Here is a 17,019-nt window from a genome sequence, read left to right on the forward strand (position 1 = left end):
TGAGGTTGCCTATTTTAGAAGTAGGAGCTCCGTTTGTGTGTGTGTGTGTGTGTGTGTGTGTGTGTGTGTGTGTGTGTGTGTGTGTGTGTGTGTGTGAGAAAGAGAGATTTAATATGTATACTAAATATATTTTTGCAGATGGAATTCTTATTTAAATAGGCCCCTCTTCTTGGGCAAGTAGACTTGAGTAACCAATATTACATTTTAGCCATCCAGCTAGGAAAGTTTAGTATGTGGATTTTCCATCCAGTTTGATGAAGGCTATGCTACTTACTCAAGGAGTACACTTATGGCTATCCATCCATTTGTCGTGTTGCTGAACTACATTGTTTGATAATGAGAATAACTTTTTACAGAAGTTGAAGTTTTTGTATCAAGAACCTGTCCATACAAAGTGGCTTGTTTATGTTGCAGTGAAGGCTGTGGTCTTTGTAGTGAGCGTTTTAAGTATAACCAGTATTTCTGAGGTGGAGGAAGTCTCTTAAGGCAGGATCTTTCTTAACCTGGAAAGCAAGCTAGAGAAGAAATGTATAGGGGCCAGTGAGAGACAGAGGAAAGCAAGAAACTTTTTAGTTTGTTTGGATAACTAAGTGAACTTAGTCCTTTGACCTTTTTTGTCAGAAATGGTTGTAGTCTTTCTTTTGGCAGGGTGTTTTGCTGAGGCACATGCCAAAAGGGGTTTTGCACTCAGTAATGGCTCTTATAAAGGAAGAATTCAGGGATGTTATGAACACCTTGTCCCTGGATGAGACCACTAATGAGGTGGGCCATGTAAAAAGCTTTCCATACAATGGAGACAACATGGTGGTCAAAAGCTAGGTTTCTATAAACCTGGGTGTCCAAGCACCTCACAACTGATTGCGTGCTTACAACATTGTTATTAATGTGATAATTTGTGAGGACATCACTCTCCCCAAAGCGGATGATGATGCATTTTTGGCATTTAGCTTGAGGCCATGTTTCTGGCACCAGTCATTTGTTTGGGTGAGACCATCTGGTACCTTATTTAGAATTGTTTTATTAAGTCTGTAATGTGAATTCTTTACTTTATTGCAAATTTGTTGGCTTATTTTTGTGGATTATAGTATTGTAAGACTGCTAATATTGACATTTTACGTAGATGACTGCTGGAGTGGTTTTCCCAGTGAGAAATGCTAGTGCTGTAGTGAATATCTGTTTATTTGTAAATATATATATATATATATATATATATATATATATATATATATATATATATATATTAACTGAGATATTAGAGTTAACTGTTAGATTAGAGAATTAGAATTTTAAGGCAAATATTAGGCATTTATTCATTGTTTGAATGCACCTACAGTACAGCCAGGAGGTCGACTTTGGTCACGGCGGCAGCGAAAGAGTTAACTATATGATATATTTTATATGCGGCCTCAAGACAATTTCTGTTCACTCAATGCGGCCCTGGCACGCCAAAAGGTTGGACACCCCTGTTTTAGATTATGACTGCAACTATGATCCATATGAATAACACTTCTGTAAAGACTAGGACTTCAGAACAGGAAAAAGTAGTAGTGATCCCATGACTTAGGTCCCAAATTCCCATTATGAAAATTCAATCGTCTCAGCATAAGACTGGGCAGCAAAACCAGCATGCAAGGCAAGTAGTGTTCCTCAAAATTACTTACATCCGAATTCAGATTACTGACAAGCAGAACAGAATTTCCAGGACCATGGGATACACAAGGCATTGCCATTCGGCCAACAGCAGACGTAGGAATAGCAAGATGGCCAAGGGCTCCAGGAACACCAGGACAAGGAAGTCCTACAGAAGAAAACAGAAGATTTATTTTACAAAAGACCACTTGCATATTACACAAATCTGTATAACTTAAAACGTAATAGGAAAACAATTTTAAATTTCAATATCTCACACAACCCAACAAAGCTAGTTATGCAAATAAAATTAAATTTTAGACCAAGCACCCAAAAATAAAAGGCAAAACAGCCATACTGTCAGGAACCTAAAGGACTAATGGAGGCGGACATGACTGGAATCTTTGGCAGATGTTGAGTACATGCTGCACAAAACCATGTACAGACACCCAAAAAAAGGAAAATTCTACAGGATAGTTTGCCTTTTCTAAACTAACCCACCAGTAAACGGTGTTAAGATCAAGATACATAATCGGAAATATAGAACTCACAGAACAAAAAAACTGTAGACTTGGAAAATTGCTAACTGATGTGAACAACATGAATTACAGAGGTAGTCTAAGAGCCTAAAACTCCTAAATTCAATAAAAAACATGGTAGTAACACCATGTTTTAAGATAAATGCCTCACTTACTGATTTTTTTAACTTCACAGTGTTGAGCATGAATTCCAGAGGACGTGAATAAATTGTGAACTGCAAGCCTCACTGCAGAACATATCAAGTTGGAATGAAGCCACCTTTTGCAAACTAGCTCAGTAAATGAACAGAATACTGGCAAAAATCATGCAACAAATGGAACACCCACAGAGATACCTTACTAAAAGGAAAAGTACAGTTGTGTACACTTACCATAAATGTAGATGTTCGAGTGTATTCACTGTTGCAGTCATTACATTTGGGAAATCTGCTGGCAGGTTGCCCTCAGTCGGCCTGAATTCCAAAGTCTTGGGTCCTGCGTTGGTTGCGGTCTCCTCTTCCATGACGTCAGGTCGTCAGGGGTATAAAACATGCAGCCGGTGCCATTTTCTTTAGTTTTTCTTGCCCCAGATGTCAGGTGCCCCCAAAAAGGTAGAAAAAATATGTGTGTATATACATATACATGCATCAATATGAACTTTACCTTCATCTACAAGCAAATACACCACATAGGTTGTAGAAGACAGAGAAGGAAAGATAAACTCCAGAATGAAAGTGGGATGGCGGGAGGGTAACCTGGACTGCAACAGTGAATACACTCGAGCATCTACATTTATGGTAAGTGTACACAACTGTACTATGTTCTTCGTGTTTCACTGTTGCAGTCATTACATTTGGGTAGAATCCCAAAAGCTATGGTTGGGAGGCTAGAGCTAAACAGCATTAGGTGCGGCTATAAGGCCCTGAAGAACTGCAGTGGCAAAGCCTGCCTGGACTTACAGTAGAGAGGCAAATGATAATGCTTTGTAAAGGTGTGAACAGAACTCCCAAGTAGCAGCCACTAGAATGTCTTTGGTTGGTACTCCTCTGAGAAAGGCTGCTGAAGTAGCTGCAGCTCTGGTGGAATGAGACCTAATGCCCTTGGGCACAGGTTTACCATGGTGCAAGTAGCAGAAATGAACTCAGTGGCGTATCCACTTTGAAATAGTCTGCTTTGAAATAGCCTTTCCTTCTGATCCTGCAGCATATGTCACTAGTAATTGCTCAGTTTTTCTTAGAGCTTTAGTCCTGCTCAAGTAGAATCTTAGCTGTCTGTGTTTGTCCAAGGAATGCAGAATTCTCTCCCCCTTGCCCTGCAGATTTGGATAAAAGGTTGGCAGATGAATAGTTTGATTAAGAGCCACACTGGAAATCACCTTAGGCATAAATGTAGGATTTGTACTCAGAGACACCCTGTCTGGGTAAAATATGATAAAAGGCTCCACAGCCATGAGGGCCTGTAGCTCTGAAACTCTTCTTGCTGAAGTAATTGCTAGCAGCAGAAAGTACAGTTTTGTACCTATCATAAATGTAGATGTCCGAGAGGTATGCATCTGCAGTCCTAACAAATGGGTTGTCCTGTCGTCAGGCAGCCCTTCGGTCGGCCGGATTCCAAAGTCTGGGTCTGGCCTCGGCTGATGTCGCACTTCACCCGACGTCATAGCTGCAGTTCTTCGGGTATAAAGGTATCAGCCGACGCCATTTTCCTTAGTGTTTCTTGCCCCAGATGCCAGGTGCCCTCTAGGAAGGCTAAATTTGGATAAATGTAAAAGTTTCCAAATAAGAGAGAGCAAATAAAAATAAACATGTATATACATATATACAAATACACCATAATAGATTCCCCCAGCTAGCTAGAAGATGGGCAAATACCCTAGGAGTACCACAGAGGGGAAGGAGGGAGGGTAATCCTGACTGCAGATGCATACCTCTCGGACATCTACATTTATGGTAGGTACAAAACTGTACTATTTCCTTCAAGGATGCATCTGCAGTCCTAACAAATGGGTAGAATACCATAGCCAAACTGGGGGAGGAGGAAAAATAAGATTATGGTGTAGTTAAGATCCCTTGCAAAACAGCAGTGGCAAAACCTGCTCGGGATCTGGAGTATAAGGGTAGATTATAATGCTTGGCAAATGTATGCACGGAGCTCCAAGTAGCAGCCTCTAAAATGTCTTTGGTAGCCACTCCTCGTAAAAAGGCTGTAGTAGTGGCTGTAGCCCTTGTGGAGTGAGGTCTGATGTTTTCTGGAGTTGTCTTTCCATGGTAAGAGTAACAAAATCTAATGCAATTTCCTATCCACTTAGAGATTGTCTGTTTTGAAATTGCTTTTCCTTCCATTCCTGTTGCATATGCTACCAGTAGCTGGTCAGTTTTTCTATTGCTCTTGGTCCTGTCCAGGTAGTAGCGCAATTGCCTATGTACATCCAAGGTATGTAATAGTCTTTCTCCCCTGTTCTGTGGGTTGGGGAAGAATGTAGGCAGGTGGATAGCTTGGTTTAAAGATACCCTGGAGACCACCTTTGGCATAAAAGTAGGATTAGTTCTCATGGACACTCTATCTTGATGGAAGATAAGGAAGGGCTGTACTGCCATTAATGCCTGTAGTTCAGAAACCCTTCTTGCTGAAGTGATTGCAAGCAGGAAAGCAGTTTTCCATGATAAGTACTGTAATTCTGCTGTTGCTGCTGGTTCGAAAGGAGGGAGTGTCAACTTTTCTAGCACAAAGTTCAAGTCCCATGCGGGCAATGGTGGCTTCCTTGGTGGTTTTACATTTTTAATTCCTCTAAGAAACTGCCTGAGTAGAGGATGTGAGAAGACTGGAGGGTCCATGTTGTATTCTGCTGAAATAGCTGATGCATAAATCTTAATGGAAGAATAGGACAGGCCATTGTGGAAAAGCTCTGCCAAGTATTCCAGGATGTTAGCTATGTTTACCAGTGACACATTTTCTCCTTTTGCTGCACTCCAAATGAGATATCTTTTCCATTTTGCTGTATAAGTTTTCCTTGTTGAGGGTCTGCGAGCCTCCAAGATAATGTCTTTAACCCTTTGAGATAAATCTGGGTTATTTTGTCTTATGCAATGTTCCAGGCAGCCAGCTGCAGTGTTTTTAGGTTTGGATGCAGGGTTTTGAAGTTGTTCTGTGTTAACAGTAAGGGAACTAGGGGCAGAGGCCATATTTGTTCCGAGACATGCTCCTCAGTAATGGGTACCAATGCTGCCTCGGCCAGTTTGGAGCTATCAGGATGATCCTTGGACGGTCTTCTTTGATCTTCAATAGCACCTTGTGCATCAAAGGAAGAGGTGGGAATGCATATGCTGTCAGGTTTTTCCAACTGAAAGATAGGGAGTCCACCTTCCAAGCAAGTGGGTGGTATGCCCTCGTGCAGAATTTTTTCAATTGGTGGTTGTGTGGGGATGCGAATAAGTCTATTTCTGGTAGTCCCCATTTCCCTGTAATGGATTTGAAGATGTCTGGATGCAGCATCCATTCGTGGGCATCCATGATAGTTCTGCTTAGAATGTCTGCTCGTATATTTTCTTTTCCTGGTACAAATATTGCTTGTAACTGAATGTTGAAGCTCAGGGCCACATTCCAGAGGTCCATTGCCATCCGGCATTAGAGGGTATGAATGTGTGCCTCCCTGTTTGTTGATGTACCACATAACTGTGGTGTTGTCCGTCCTTATCAGCAGTTGACCCTGTTGAAGAAATGGTCTGAATGTTTGAATTGCCAGTTTTACTGCCAGCATCTCCTTTTGATTTATGTGTAGGTTCAGCTGGTCTCGACTCCATAAGCCTTGTATGCACTTGTCCAGCATGTGTCCCCCAACCGAGGTCTGAGGCGTCCGTTGTGATAGTCTGGCTTGGTTGAGTGCTGTGGAAGGGCAGCCCTTTGTTCGATTGACAGGCCTGAGCCCACCATTGGAATTCTTGCTTCAGGCATGGAATTATTGGAATTTGGGTTTCTAGGCTGTGCTTGTGCTGAGACCATAAATTCCTTAGGTACCATTGTAACTTTCTCATATGTAGTCTGGCATGTGGAATCAATATTATGCAGGATGCCATGTAAACCAGGGCTTGCAGGACTTTCCTTGCTGTTAGCTGGTTCTGCTTTGTTAATGCCATGAAATAGAGAGGAAGGTGCTTCTGTTTTTCTGCTGTGAGGGATGCCATTTGATTTGATGTGTCCAGCTCTGCACCCAAGAAAGTTATCCTTTGGGATGGTATCAGCCTTGACTTTTTTATATTGACTGTGTATCCCAGGGCTTGTAGTAGATTAATGACCTTTTTCAAATATTTTGCTAATTTGTTTTTGTTGTCCGCTTGTAACAGGCAGTCGTCCAGGTAAGGGTAAATTTGAATTCCCTGAAGCCTGCAATGAGCAATTACTGATGCCAGGCATTGCGTGAATACTCTGGGCGCAGTAGATAAGCCAAAGGGCAATGCTGAGAATTGATAATGCTCTGATCCTGCAAGAAATCTGAGGTATCTTCTGCAATTTGGTCGTATGGGGACGTGCAGGTATGCCTCCTTGAGATCTAGAGTTACCAGCCAAGACTCCTTGCCCAGCATGGGAAGAAGCTGCTGTAGGGTCAGCATTTTGAATTTTGGAACAATGAGGTATGTGTTTAGAGCGGACAGGTCGAGAATAGGTCTCCATTGGTTTTCTTTTCTTGGCACCAGGAAAAGTCTGGAGTAAAATCCTTGCCCTTGTTCCATAGACGGTACCCTTTCTATAGCTCTCATCCTTAGTAAGTGGTGTATTTGTTCTAGAGCTTTTGTCTTCTGATTTGGAGGTAGGTTTGGCATTCCTCTCTTCCTTGGTAGAGTATGGAAGTGAAACCTGTAACCTTGGTCTATTGTCTGTAAAATCCATTTGTCTCCTGTGATGTGATGCCAGTTTACTGAAAATTAGGCTAGTTTTCCGCCTAAGGGTGCTTCTAGTTGTTCCCTGGTAGGCGGTCTCAGAGCCAAGTCACTGTGATTGTCCTGTGGAAGTGGTGGTGGCTGGATCTGTGGCAGTACTGCTGGTTGTTAGGCTGCCACTGGCGCCCCTGTAGGCACCTCTGGATTGACCCCTGCCTCTTGGGCGCCTATTCCTGCCTCTCTGAGCTCTGGAGGTGTCTGGAAAGGACCAATTCTTGGAAGGCCAGTTCCTACTAAACCTTGGAGGCTGGACCTGTAAGAAATCCTTGACTGTCTGGACAGATTTTGCTTTCTCTTCCACCTTCTTCAGCACCTGCTGTGCAGGGAGCCAAACAAATTGAGCTTATCCATGGGAGCATCTAGGAGCTTTGATTTAACATGGTCTGGTAAGGACTGCTCTTTTAACCATGCATGTCTTCTGATCACTGTACCAGTCATAGCTGATCTAAAGGAAGCCTCCAGTGCATCATAGCCGCATTTTAAGGAATGATTACTGACCTGCTGAATGTTATGTACCATTTCCTTAACAGATTTTTTGTCTAATGGTTCAGACGAGGACAGTTTTTTAGTTAACTGATCTAACATAAATTCCTGATACTGAATCATGTGGAATTGACAGTTTAAGGCCCTAGCCGAAAGAGTAGCAGAAGTATAAACTTTTTTACCCCATCTCTCTAAGGCCCTAGATTCCCTTTCAGAGGGGAGGGGTTTTTTGGCAGAGGTAGCTGCTACAGCCTTGGGTCCCTGGGAGATAGTTTCAGGATCTGCAAAAGGAGCCTTATACAGATGATAATGTGTGTCCGGAACCCTGTAGTACCTGTTGGGCTTAGCAGGGGCCAGAGGAAGAGAATCAGGAGCAGTACAAGCATCATTAAATGCATCATCCACAACAGTAAGTACTGGAGGAATGGCTAAAGGCCTATGCTGTGGCAAATGCAAAAAGGTCCTAAGCCTTTTCCCTAGAGTCTGAAAAATCCTGGCCCTGCCATTGAAATTGTTCCCTCATAGCATGCAAGGTTTCCCCAAAAGAAAATTCCTCAGGCGGAGAGGCAGAAGGAATGGAGTCTTCTGCATCAGAGTCCTCATAAGGAGAATAAGGGCCCTCTGGAGGGTTTGTATTATCTGAATCAGAGGAGTAATCTGAAGAAACTGGCTCAGGGGGCTCTGCCCTAGGCCTCTTCTCTGGAGGTGGGTGAGAGGCCCTGTCAGGGTGAGGTTGGCATCCCCGGATCAAAGAAATGAGATCCTCTGCTAGACTAAGCATTTGAGAACTAGAGCTAGGCCTGTGAGAGGGGGTCTTGGCAGGCACAGTTTTGGTAGATTTTGCTGCTTTAGCCCTGGCAAAAGCCTTAATCGACATGGATGCAGGGGGCCTAGCAGCTCCACGTGCAGGAGTAGATATATCTAAAGGTATAGTATCAGATAAATCCTGTGAACCTGCAAGAGCAGGTGGGATTTCAGTAGCAGTTTCAGCCAGGCTGGATGAGGCCTCGGTAGGAGGCAAGCTTTCGGCCGAAGGAAGAACCGTGGACTCTGTTTCAGCCGAAACAGAGACACTCGCGGTTGACAACCACGGTTTCGGCCGAAACCGCGGACCGCGAGTGTCGGTCCTTTTCATTGCGCTTTTTAGTTAATTGCGAAGTCGGAGTTTCCGACGGCATATTGTAAGCAAAAGCGGAGCCGAAAAACTCCTCAGCAAATTCCGACCGACGTCTAAGCGTCCGTCGGTTGAAAGAAGCACAGGCTAGACAAGCTGCTACGTCGTGGTCTGGGCCTAAACAAGGTAGGCAGTAAGAGTGGAAATCTTTATGAGGTATTTGTTTCCCACAAGTTAAACAGTTATTCACTTTTTCTGACATCGGCTGAGGCAAGAAAGAGTCCCCAACGGGGTACTTAGCTTTTTAGAAGTCTTCGGTAGTAGTAATCTCTGGTTCTGACCGACCGGCACTTGTGAACAGCTTCTGCTTCGGGCGCCACGCGGCAAGAAAGACTGAGGAAAATGGCGTCGGCTGATACCTTTATACCCGAAGAACTGCAGCTATGACGTCGGGTGAAGTGCGACATCAGCCGAGGCCAGACCCAGACTTTGGAATCCGGCTGACCGAAGGGCTGCCTGACGACAGGACAACTCATTTGTTAGGACTGCAGATGCATCCTTGAAGGACATCTGTTTTCCATGATAAGAACTTTATATCAGTGGTAACAGCTGGTTCAAATGGAGGCAGGGTGAGCTTTTCCAACACATAATTGAGGTCCCATGCAGGTATTGGTGATCTTCTAGGAGTCTTCTAGGAGGCCGTAAATTTTTGCTCCTCTAAGATACTGCTTTAGTAAAGGATGAGAAAAGATTGGTGGATTTGTATTGTAATGAGCCGAAATGGCAGAGGCATGGATTTTAATTGATGAGAAAGATAGGCCTTTGTCCGCATCTCAGTCAAGTATTGTAATATCTGAGGAATATTTGGTTCTGCTATATCAGTTCCTTGTGCTTGATTCCAAGCACATAATCGCTTCCATTTATCAGCATAAGATTTTTTAGTACTAGGCCTTCTGGCTTCCAAAATGACATCCATCACTGCTTTACTGAGAAGTTGTTTGTATAACTACATGATCAGCCATGCTGCCAGTTTCAGTGTCTGGAGTTGACTGTGCAGGATCTGATTGTTTTGCTGGGACAGTAGTTGAGGTCTTTGAGGTAAGGTCCAAGCTGGGTATTAAGACAAGTTCCTTAGGATTGGGTACCAGTATTGGCAGGGCCAGTCCAGGGCAATTAGTATCATATTTGGTTTGTCTTGTCTGACTTTTAGGAGGACCTTGGGAAGAAGAGGCAGAGGAGGAAAGGCACAAACTGATAGGCTTTTCCAACTGAAGGATAGGGCGTCCACTTTCCATGCTTGTCTGAGATAAGTCTTTGTGCAGAATCTTTTCAATTGATAATTTTGAGGAGAGGCAAATAGATCTATGTCTGGGCTCCCCCATTTCTTTATCATCATGCTGAAGACTTGTGGATCTAGTTTCCACTCGTGAGGATCCATAAGGTCTCTGCTTAAATAGTCTGCCAGAGTATTTTGCTTTCCTGGCAGGAAGTGAGCTTGAAGATGTATTTGGTAAGTCAAATCTGTGTCCCACAGTGCCATGGCTAATCTGCAAAGGGGGTATGTGTGCCCTCCTACTTGTTTATATACCACATGACCATGTTGTCCGTCTTTATCAGTAGTTGTCCCAGATGAAACAAGTCCTTGAAGGCTGCAAGGGCATTTTGGACAGCTGGCATCTCTTTCTGATTGATATGTAGATGCATTTGTTTTGGGGTCCATATGCCCTGAATGCATCTTCCCGCCATGTGCACCCCCCAGGCATAATCTGATGCTTCTGTTGTTAAGGTTTGGCTGGCAGGGGTAGAGTGAAGGCCCATCCCATGTTTTGGTGACATGCCTTTGCCCACCATAGAAACTCCTGTTGTAGGCAGGGAATGAGAGGAGTCATTGTTACCAGACTGTGACAATGCTGACTCCATAAACTTTTTAGGTACCATTGAAGTTTCCTCATATGCAGTCTTGCATATGGAATCAGTAGGATGCAGGATGCCACGAAGCCCAAAGCCTGCAGAATTTGTCTTGCAGATAACTGGGTTTTTGTTGCCATCAGTTTGAAGTAAGAAGTCAGTTGCCTTTGCTTGTCTGGCGTGAGGTTAGCCATCTGGGCAGTTGTATTCAAGCTTGCACCCAGGAATGTTATCTTTTGAGAGGGTACCAGTTGTGATTTATTTTTGTTTATTGTGTACCCTAGGCACAAAGGCCAGGTGTTGAAGAAGAAATGTCCTTGTTCTCTGCCTGAATGAGACAGTCGTCCAAGTAAGGATATATTTGTGTTCTTCTTTGTCTGCAAAACGCAATTACTGGTGCCAGGCACTTTGTAAAGACCCTGGGCGCAGTAGATAAGCCAAAGGGCAGTGCTGAGAATTGGTAATGCATTAAGCCAGCCTTGAATCTGAGGTATCTTCTGTATGATTGTCTTATTGGGACATGCAGGTATGCCTCTTTTAGGTCTAATGTCACCAGCCAAGCATTCTTGCCCAGCATGGGCAGAAACTGCTGCAAAGTCAGCATTTTGAATTCTGGAATGTCCAGGTATGTGTTCAAAATTGATAAATTAGCCACCAGGCCTTGTCCTTTCTGGGTACCAAGAACAGTCGAGTAAAAACCTTGTCCTTTTTCCTGTTCTTGTACTGGCTGAATGGCCCCCATATATCCATGAGGGATGTAACCTGTTTCTGTGCATCTGCCCATTGATTTTTTTGGCAGATCTGGCCAACCGTTTGCCAGTGGCAGAGTATGGAAATGGAATCCGCATCCCTGTGTTTAGCACCCACTTGTCCTGGGTTATTAACTGCTAATTTTGAGGAAAAAGTGCTAATTTTCCCCCTAAGGGTGCTGCCAAAAGATAAGTGCTTGGTGTAGGCAGAGGGAAGTCATTAGGACTGTTTTCTGTAGGTTTGCGCTTTATCTCCTCCAGATTTGGAGGTAGAAGCGCCGCATTGCTTTCACCTGTATGAATCTTGTGCTTGGTATCTGGAACCCTTAGGGCGTATGGATTTGCCCCTTTGAGCTCTGTCTGACACAGGAAAGAACCAATTTTTTTGTAGGCCAGTGTCTACTGAATCTTGGTGGCTGAAAGTACAGTTTTGTACCTACCATAAATGTAGATGTCCGATAGGTATACATCTGCAGTCATCACATATGGGTTGTCCTGCCTCAGGCAGCCCTTCGGTCAGCCGGATTCCAAAGTTTGGGTCCGGCATCGGCTGATGTCGCCTCCTCCCCAACGTCAGAGCGTCTGGGGTATAAAAGCATCAGCCGACGCCATCTTCCTCAATTTTTCTTGCCCCAGATGCCAGGTGCCCTCTAGGAAGGCTAAATTTGGAGAAATGCAATAAAAATCCAAACATTTGCAATAATATATGTATATAAAAACAAATACACCATAATAGATCCCCCCAGCTAGCTAATAGAGGGGTAAGTACCCAAGAAATACCACAGAGGGGAAGGAGGGAGGGTAAACCTGACTGCAGATGCATACCTATCGGACATCTACATTTATGGTAAGTACAAAACTGTACTATGTCCTTCAAGGATGCATCTGCAGTCTTCACATATGGGTAGAATACCATAGCCAATCTGGGGGTGGAGGAACTAAGAAAAGGATGGTGTAGCTAAGATACCCTGCAGGACAGCCATAGCAAAGCCTGCTCTGGATCTGGAATATAAAGGTAAATTGTAATGCTTGGCAAATGTATGCACGGAGCTCCATGTGGCAGCTTCTAAAATGTCCTTGGTAGCCACCCCTCTTAAGAAGGCTGTGGCTCTCGTAGAATGAGGTCTAATGTTAGCAGGTACAGTCTTTCCATGAAAGGAGTAACTAAAGCGAATGCAATTTCCTATCCATTTTGAAATATGCTTTTCCTTGAGTACCAGCAGCATATGCTACCAACAGCTGGTCAGCTTTGCTGAAACCCTAAGTTCTGTCCAAGTAGTAGCGCAACTGTCTGTGAATGTCTAGGGTGTGCAGCAGTTTCTCCCCTTTGTTTTGTGGATTTGGGAAGAAGGTAGGCAAGTGAATGGCTTGATTCAAGGAAACCCTGGATACCACCTTTGGCATAAATGTAGGATTAGTTCTCAATGAAACTCTGTCCTGATGAAAAATAATGAATGGCTGCACTGCCATCAGGACCTGCAACTCCGAAACTCTTCTTGCTGAGGTTATTGCCAGAAGGAAGGCAGTCTTCCATGAAAGGTACTGTAGATCTGCAGATGCTGCTGGTTCAAATGGAGGAAGTGTTAGCTTTTCCAACACAAAGTTAAGGTCCCAAGCAGGTAGAGGTGGTTTCCGAGGAGGTTTGATGTTTTTGATTCCTCTTAGAAACTGTCTTAGGAGAGGATGAGAAAAGACAGGTGGATCAGTATTGTACTCTGCTGAAATTGCTGAAGCATGGATTTTAATAGAAGAGTAAGACAGACCGTTGTGGAACATTTCTGCCAAACATTCCAGGATATGTGCCATGTTCATCACTGTCGCATCTAGGCCCTTTGTGGTGTTCCAGATGAGAAATCTTTTCCATTTTGCTGAATATGCCTTTCTTGTGGAAGGGTGGCGAGCTTCCATAATAACATCCTTCACTCTCTGGGATAGCTTATCCTGAGGAGGAGTCAAGGTATTCTCCACGCTGTTAGTTGCAAGGTTTTCAGGTTGGAATGCAGAGTTTTGTATCTGTGCTGTGTCAGTAGAAGTGGCCATAGAGGCAGAGGCCATGGTTTCATACGTGACATGCTCCTTAGCAGTGGGTACCAGTGCTGTCTTGGCCAGTTCGGGGCTATCAGAATCACTTTTGGCTCCTCTGTCCTGATTTTCAGTATCACCTTGGTCATTAATGGGATAGGTGGAAATGCATACACTGTTAGATTTCTCCAGCTGAAAGAGAGAGCGTCCACCTTCCACGCTTGTGGGTGGTATGTCCTTGAGCAGAATTTCTTCAGTTGATGATTGTGGGGGGATGCAAATAGATCTATGTCTGGCCTCCCCCAAGATTGTGTTATCTGTTGGAAGATGTCTGGGTGCAGCATCCATTCGTGTGCATCCATGACATTTCTGCTTAAGCTGTCCGCCAGTGTATTGTCTTTCCCTGGCACAAACTGAGCTTGTAGCTGTATATTGAGTTTCAAGGAAAGATCCCATAGATTCATTGCCAGTCTGCAAAGAGGGTAGGAATGGGTACCCCCTTGCTTGTTTATGTACCACACCACTTGGTGTTGTCTGTCCTTATTAGTAGGTGGCCTTGATGCAGAAAGAGTTTGAAGGCCTCGATTGCATGTATCACTGCTAGTATTTCTTTTTGATTTACGTGCATGCGTAGCTCCTTTCATGACCACTGCCCTTGGATACCTCTGCCCTCCATGTGTGCTCCCCAACCTAGGTCTGAAGCGTCCGTTGTAATAGTTTGGGAGGTTTTTGGCTTTGTGAAGGGCAACCCCCTGTTGGACTGGCTGGCCTGAGCCCACCACAGAAATTCCTTTTCAAGGCATGGAATGAGTGGGATTAAAGTTTCCAAACTGTGACTGTGCTGAGTCCATAAACTCCTTAGGTACCACTGTAGCTTTCTCATGTGTAGCCTTGCTTGTGGAATCAAGAAAATACAGGATGCCATGTAACCCAGAGCCTGCAGGATTTTCCTTGCAGTCAGCTGAGTTTGTCTTGTCAGATTCTTGAAGTAATCCGGTAGTTGTCTTTGTTTTTCTTCTGTGAGATAAGCCATTTGGGTGGTTGTATCTAGATCCGCACCCAGAAAGGTTATTCTTTGGGATGGAACAAGTCTTGATTGTATATCCTAAGGCCTGTAGAAGATTGATGGCATAATTTAAGTCCTTTATCAAAGTTTGTTGGCTGTCCGCTTGTATAAGGCAGTCGTCCAGATATGGGTATATTTGAATCCCCTGAAGTCTGCAGTGTGCTATTACTGATGCCAGGCATTTTGTGAATACTCTGGGCGCAGTAGATAAGCCAAAGGGCAATGCTGAGAATTGATAATGCTCTGACCCTGCAAGAAATCTGAGGTGTCTTCTGCAACTTTGTCTGATAGGGACATGCAGGTATGCCTCCTTAAGGTCTAGAGTCACCAGCCCAAGACCCCTTGCCCAGCATGGGAAGGAGTTGCTGTAGTCTCAGCATTTTGAATTTTGGCACAATGAGATAAGTATTCAGTGCGGACAAGTTGAGAATTGGTCTCCATTGATGCTCTTTTCTTGGAACAAGGAATAGTCTGGAGTAAAATCCTTGGCCTTGTTCTGAAATAGGAACTTTTTCTATGGCTTTCATTTGTAGTAAGTTTGAGATTTGTTTCAAAGCCTCTGCCCTTTGATTTGGTGGCAGACCTGACATGCCTTTTCTTTTTGGCAATGTGTGGAAATGGAACCTGTATCCGTTGTCTATTATTTGGAGTGTCCATTTGTCTCTTGTAATGCTGTGCCAATTTTTTGAGAATAAAGAAAGCTTTCCGCCCAAAGGTGCTTCTAATTGAGCCCTGGTTGGCGGAGTCAAAGCAAAGTCATTGAGTTTGTCCTTGTGCAGCAGTTGCAGGTCCTGAACTGCCTGTCTGGATTGGAGGTTGCCATTGACGGCCTCTGTAGGAGCCCCTAGCTTGCCCTCTACCTCTGGCACGCCTGTTCCTGCCCCTTTGAAATCTTTCTGTGTCCGGAAAGGACCAATTCTTGGAAGGCCAATTTCTGCTGAATCTTGGCAGTTGGACTTGAAGAAAATCCTTAACTGTTTGTACAGATTTTGCCTTTTCCTCAAATTTCTTTAGGACTTCTTGAGCAGTGGAACCAAATAACTTTTGCTTTTCTAGTGGAGCATCCAAAAGCTTAGCTTTAACATGGTCTGGCAGAGATTGTTCCTTCAGCCAAGCATGCCTACGTATGACAACACCTGTCATTGCTGACCTACATGAAGCTTCCAATGCATCATAACCACACTGCAAGAAATGGTTGCTAACCTGCTGGGAGTTATGTACCAGATCCTGAAGGGATTTGCAGTCAAGGGGTTCAGAAGAAGACAGTTTCTTATGCATTTCTTCTAACAAGTACTCTTGGTACTGTATCATATGAAATTGACAATTTAATGCCCTCATGGCAAGAGTGGCAGAAGTATACACTTTTTTACCCCATCTCTCTAAAGCCCTGGACTCCTTTGCAGAGGGGAGTGCGTTCTTAGTAGTAACAGCTGCAACCCCTTTAGGGCCCTGTGAAATAGTTTCAGGATCAGCAGAGTGGGCCTTGTAAAGAAAATTATGTGAGTCCGGGACCCTGTAATACCTATCGGGCTTAACAGGGGCCGGAGGCAGAGTGTCAGGGGTCATACTAGAGTCAGAATACACATCATCAATGACATTTAAAACAGGAGGAATAGCCAAAGGTCTATGATGAGGTAAATGAAGAAAAGTTCTTCGTCTTTTCCTGGATTCAGAAGAATATTCCTGGCCCTGCCATTTGAAATGCTCTCTCATAGAGTGAAGGGTCTCCCCAAAGGAAAGCTCTTCAGGAGGGGAGGCTGAGGGGATAGATTCCTCTGCATCCGAATCCTCGTAGGCCGAATAAGCCTCCTCCTGGTAGTCCGAGTGATCCGAGCGATCAGAGGCCTCCTCTGAGGATAGGGGATCAGGGAGATCTACCCTGAGCCTTTTGTCTAGAGGAGGTTGGGAGCCCCTGTCCGGATGGGTCTGAGAGCCCCTGATTAAAGAGATAAGGTCCTCTGCTAAGGTTAGAATCTGTGAACTAGAAGAGGGTCCCTGAGGAATAACCCTGGGAGGCATGGCTTTAGTGTGTTTAGCAGCTTTAGCCCTGGTGAAGGCCTTAATGGACATGGATGCAGGAGGCCTGGCTGCACCACGTGCTGGTGTAGCTTTGTCTAGAGGTATGGTGTCGGAAGATTCCAAAACACCAGTCTCTGAAGGCAATTCTGTAACCGACTCGGTAGGAGCCTCCGGGGCCGAGGCTGTCGGTTGTACTGTTTCAGGGTTCGGAAGTTCCAAGGACTCTGTATCAGCCGAGACCGAGACACTCGCTGTAGGCCTAGCCGCGGTTTCAGCCGAAACCACGGCCTGCGTGTGTCGGTCCTTGTCCTTCCGTTTCTTAATTAAATGTGAAGTCGGGGTTTCCGACGGCATTTTATATGAAAAACTAGCCCCAAAAAACTCCTCTGCGAACTCCGACCGACGTCTAAGAGTGCGTCGGTTGAAGGAAGCGCAGGCTGAACAGGCCGAGACGTCGTGGTCTGGGCCTAAGCAGGGGAGACAGTAAGAGTGGAAATCCTTATGAGGTATTTGTTTCCCACAAGTTAAACAATTATTAACTTTATCTGACATCGGCTGAGGCAAGAAAGAGTCCCCA

At 44.4% G+C, this 17,019-nt stretch overlaps 1 protein-coding gene across 1 annotated transcript in view; it reads right to left on the reverse strand.

The window, feature by feature from the left end:
* LOC122793226 (polypyrimidine tract-binding protein 3-like) overlaps positions 1-17,019 on the reverse strand; it is a gene marked incomplete in the record, with an annotated part of 1,714,658 nt that overhangs the window by 729,565 nt on the left and 968,074 nt on the right. The window contains 1 exon segment of the mRNA XM_044061073.1: positions 1,662-1,798. Coding sequence (XP_043917008.1) covers positions 1,662-1,798 — 137 coding nt within the window.

The sequence above is a fragment of the Protopterus annectens genome, chromosome 2.part0, assembly GCF_019279795.1.
Source record: "Protopterus annectens isolate FY-2018-M chromosome 2.part0, PAN1.0, whole genome shotgun sequence".
Lineage (NCBI taxonomy): Eukaryota > Metazoa > Chordata > Ceratodontiformes > Protopteridae > Protopterus > Protopterus annectens.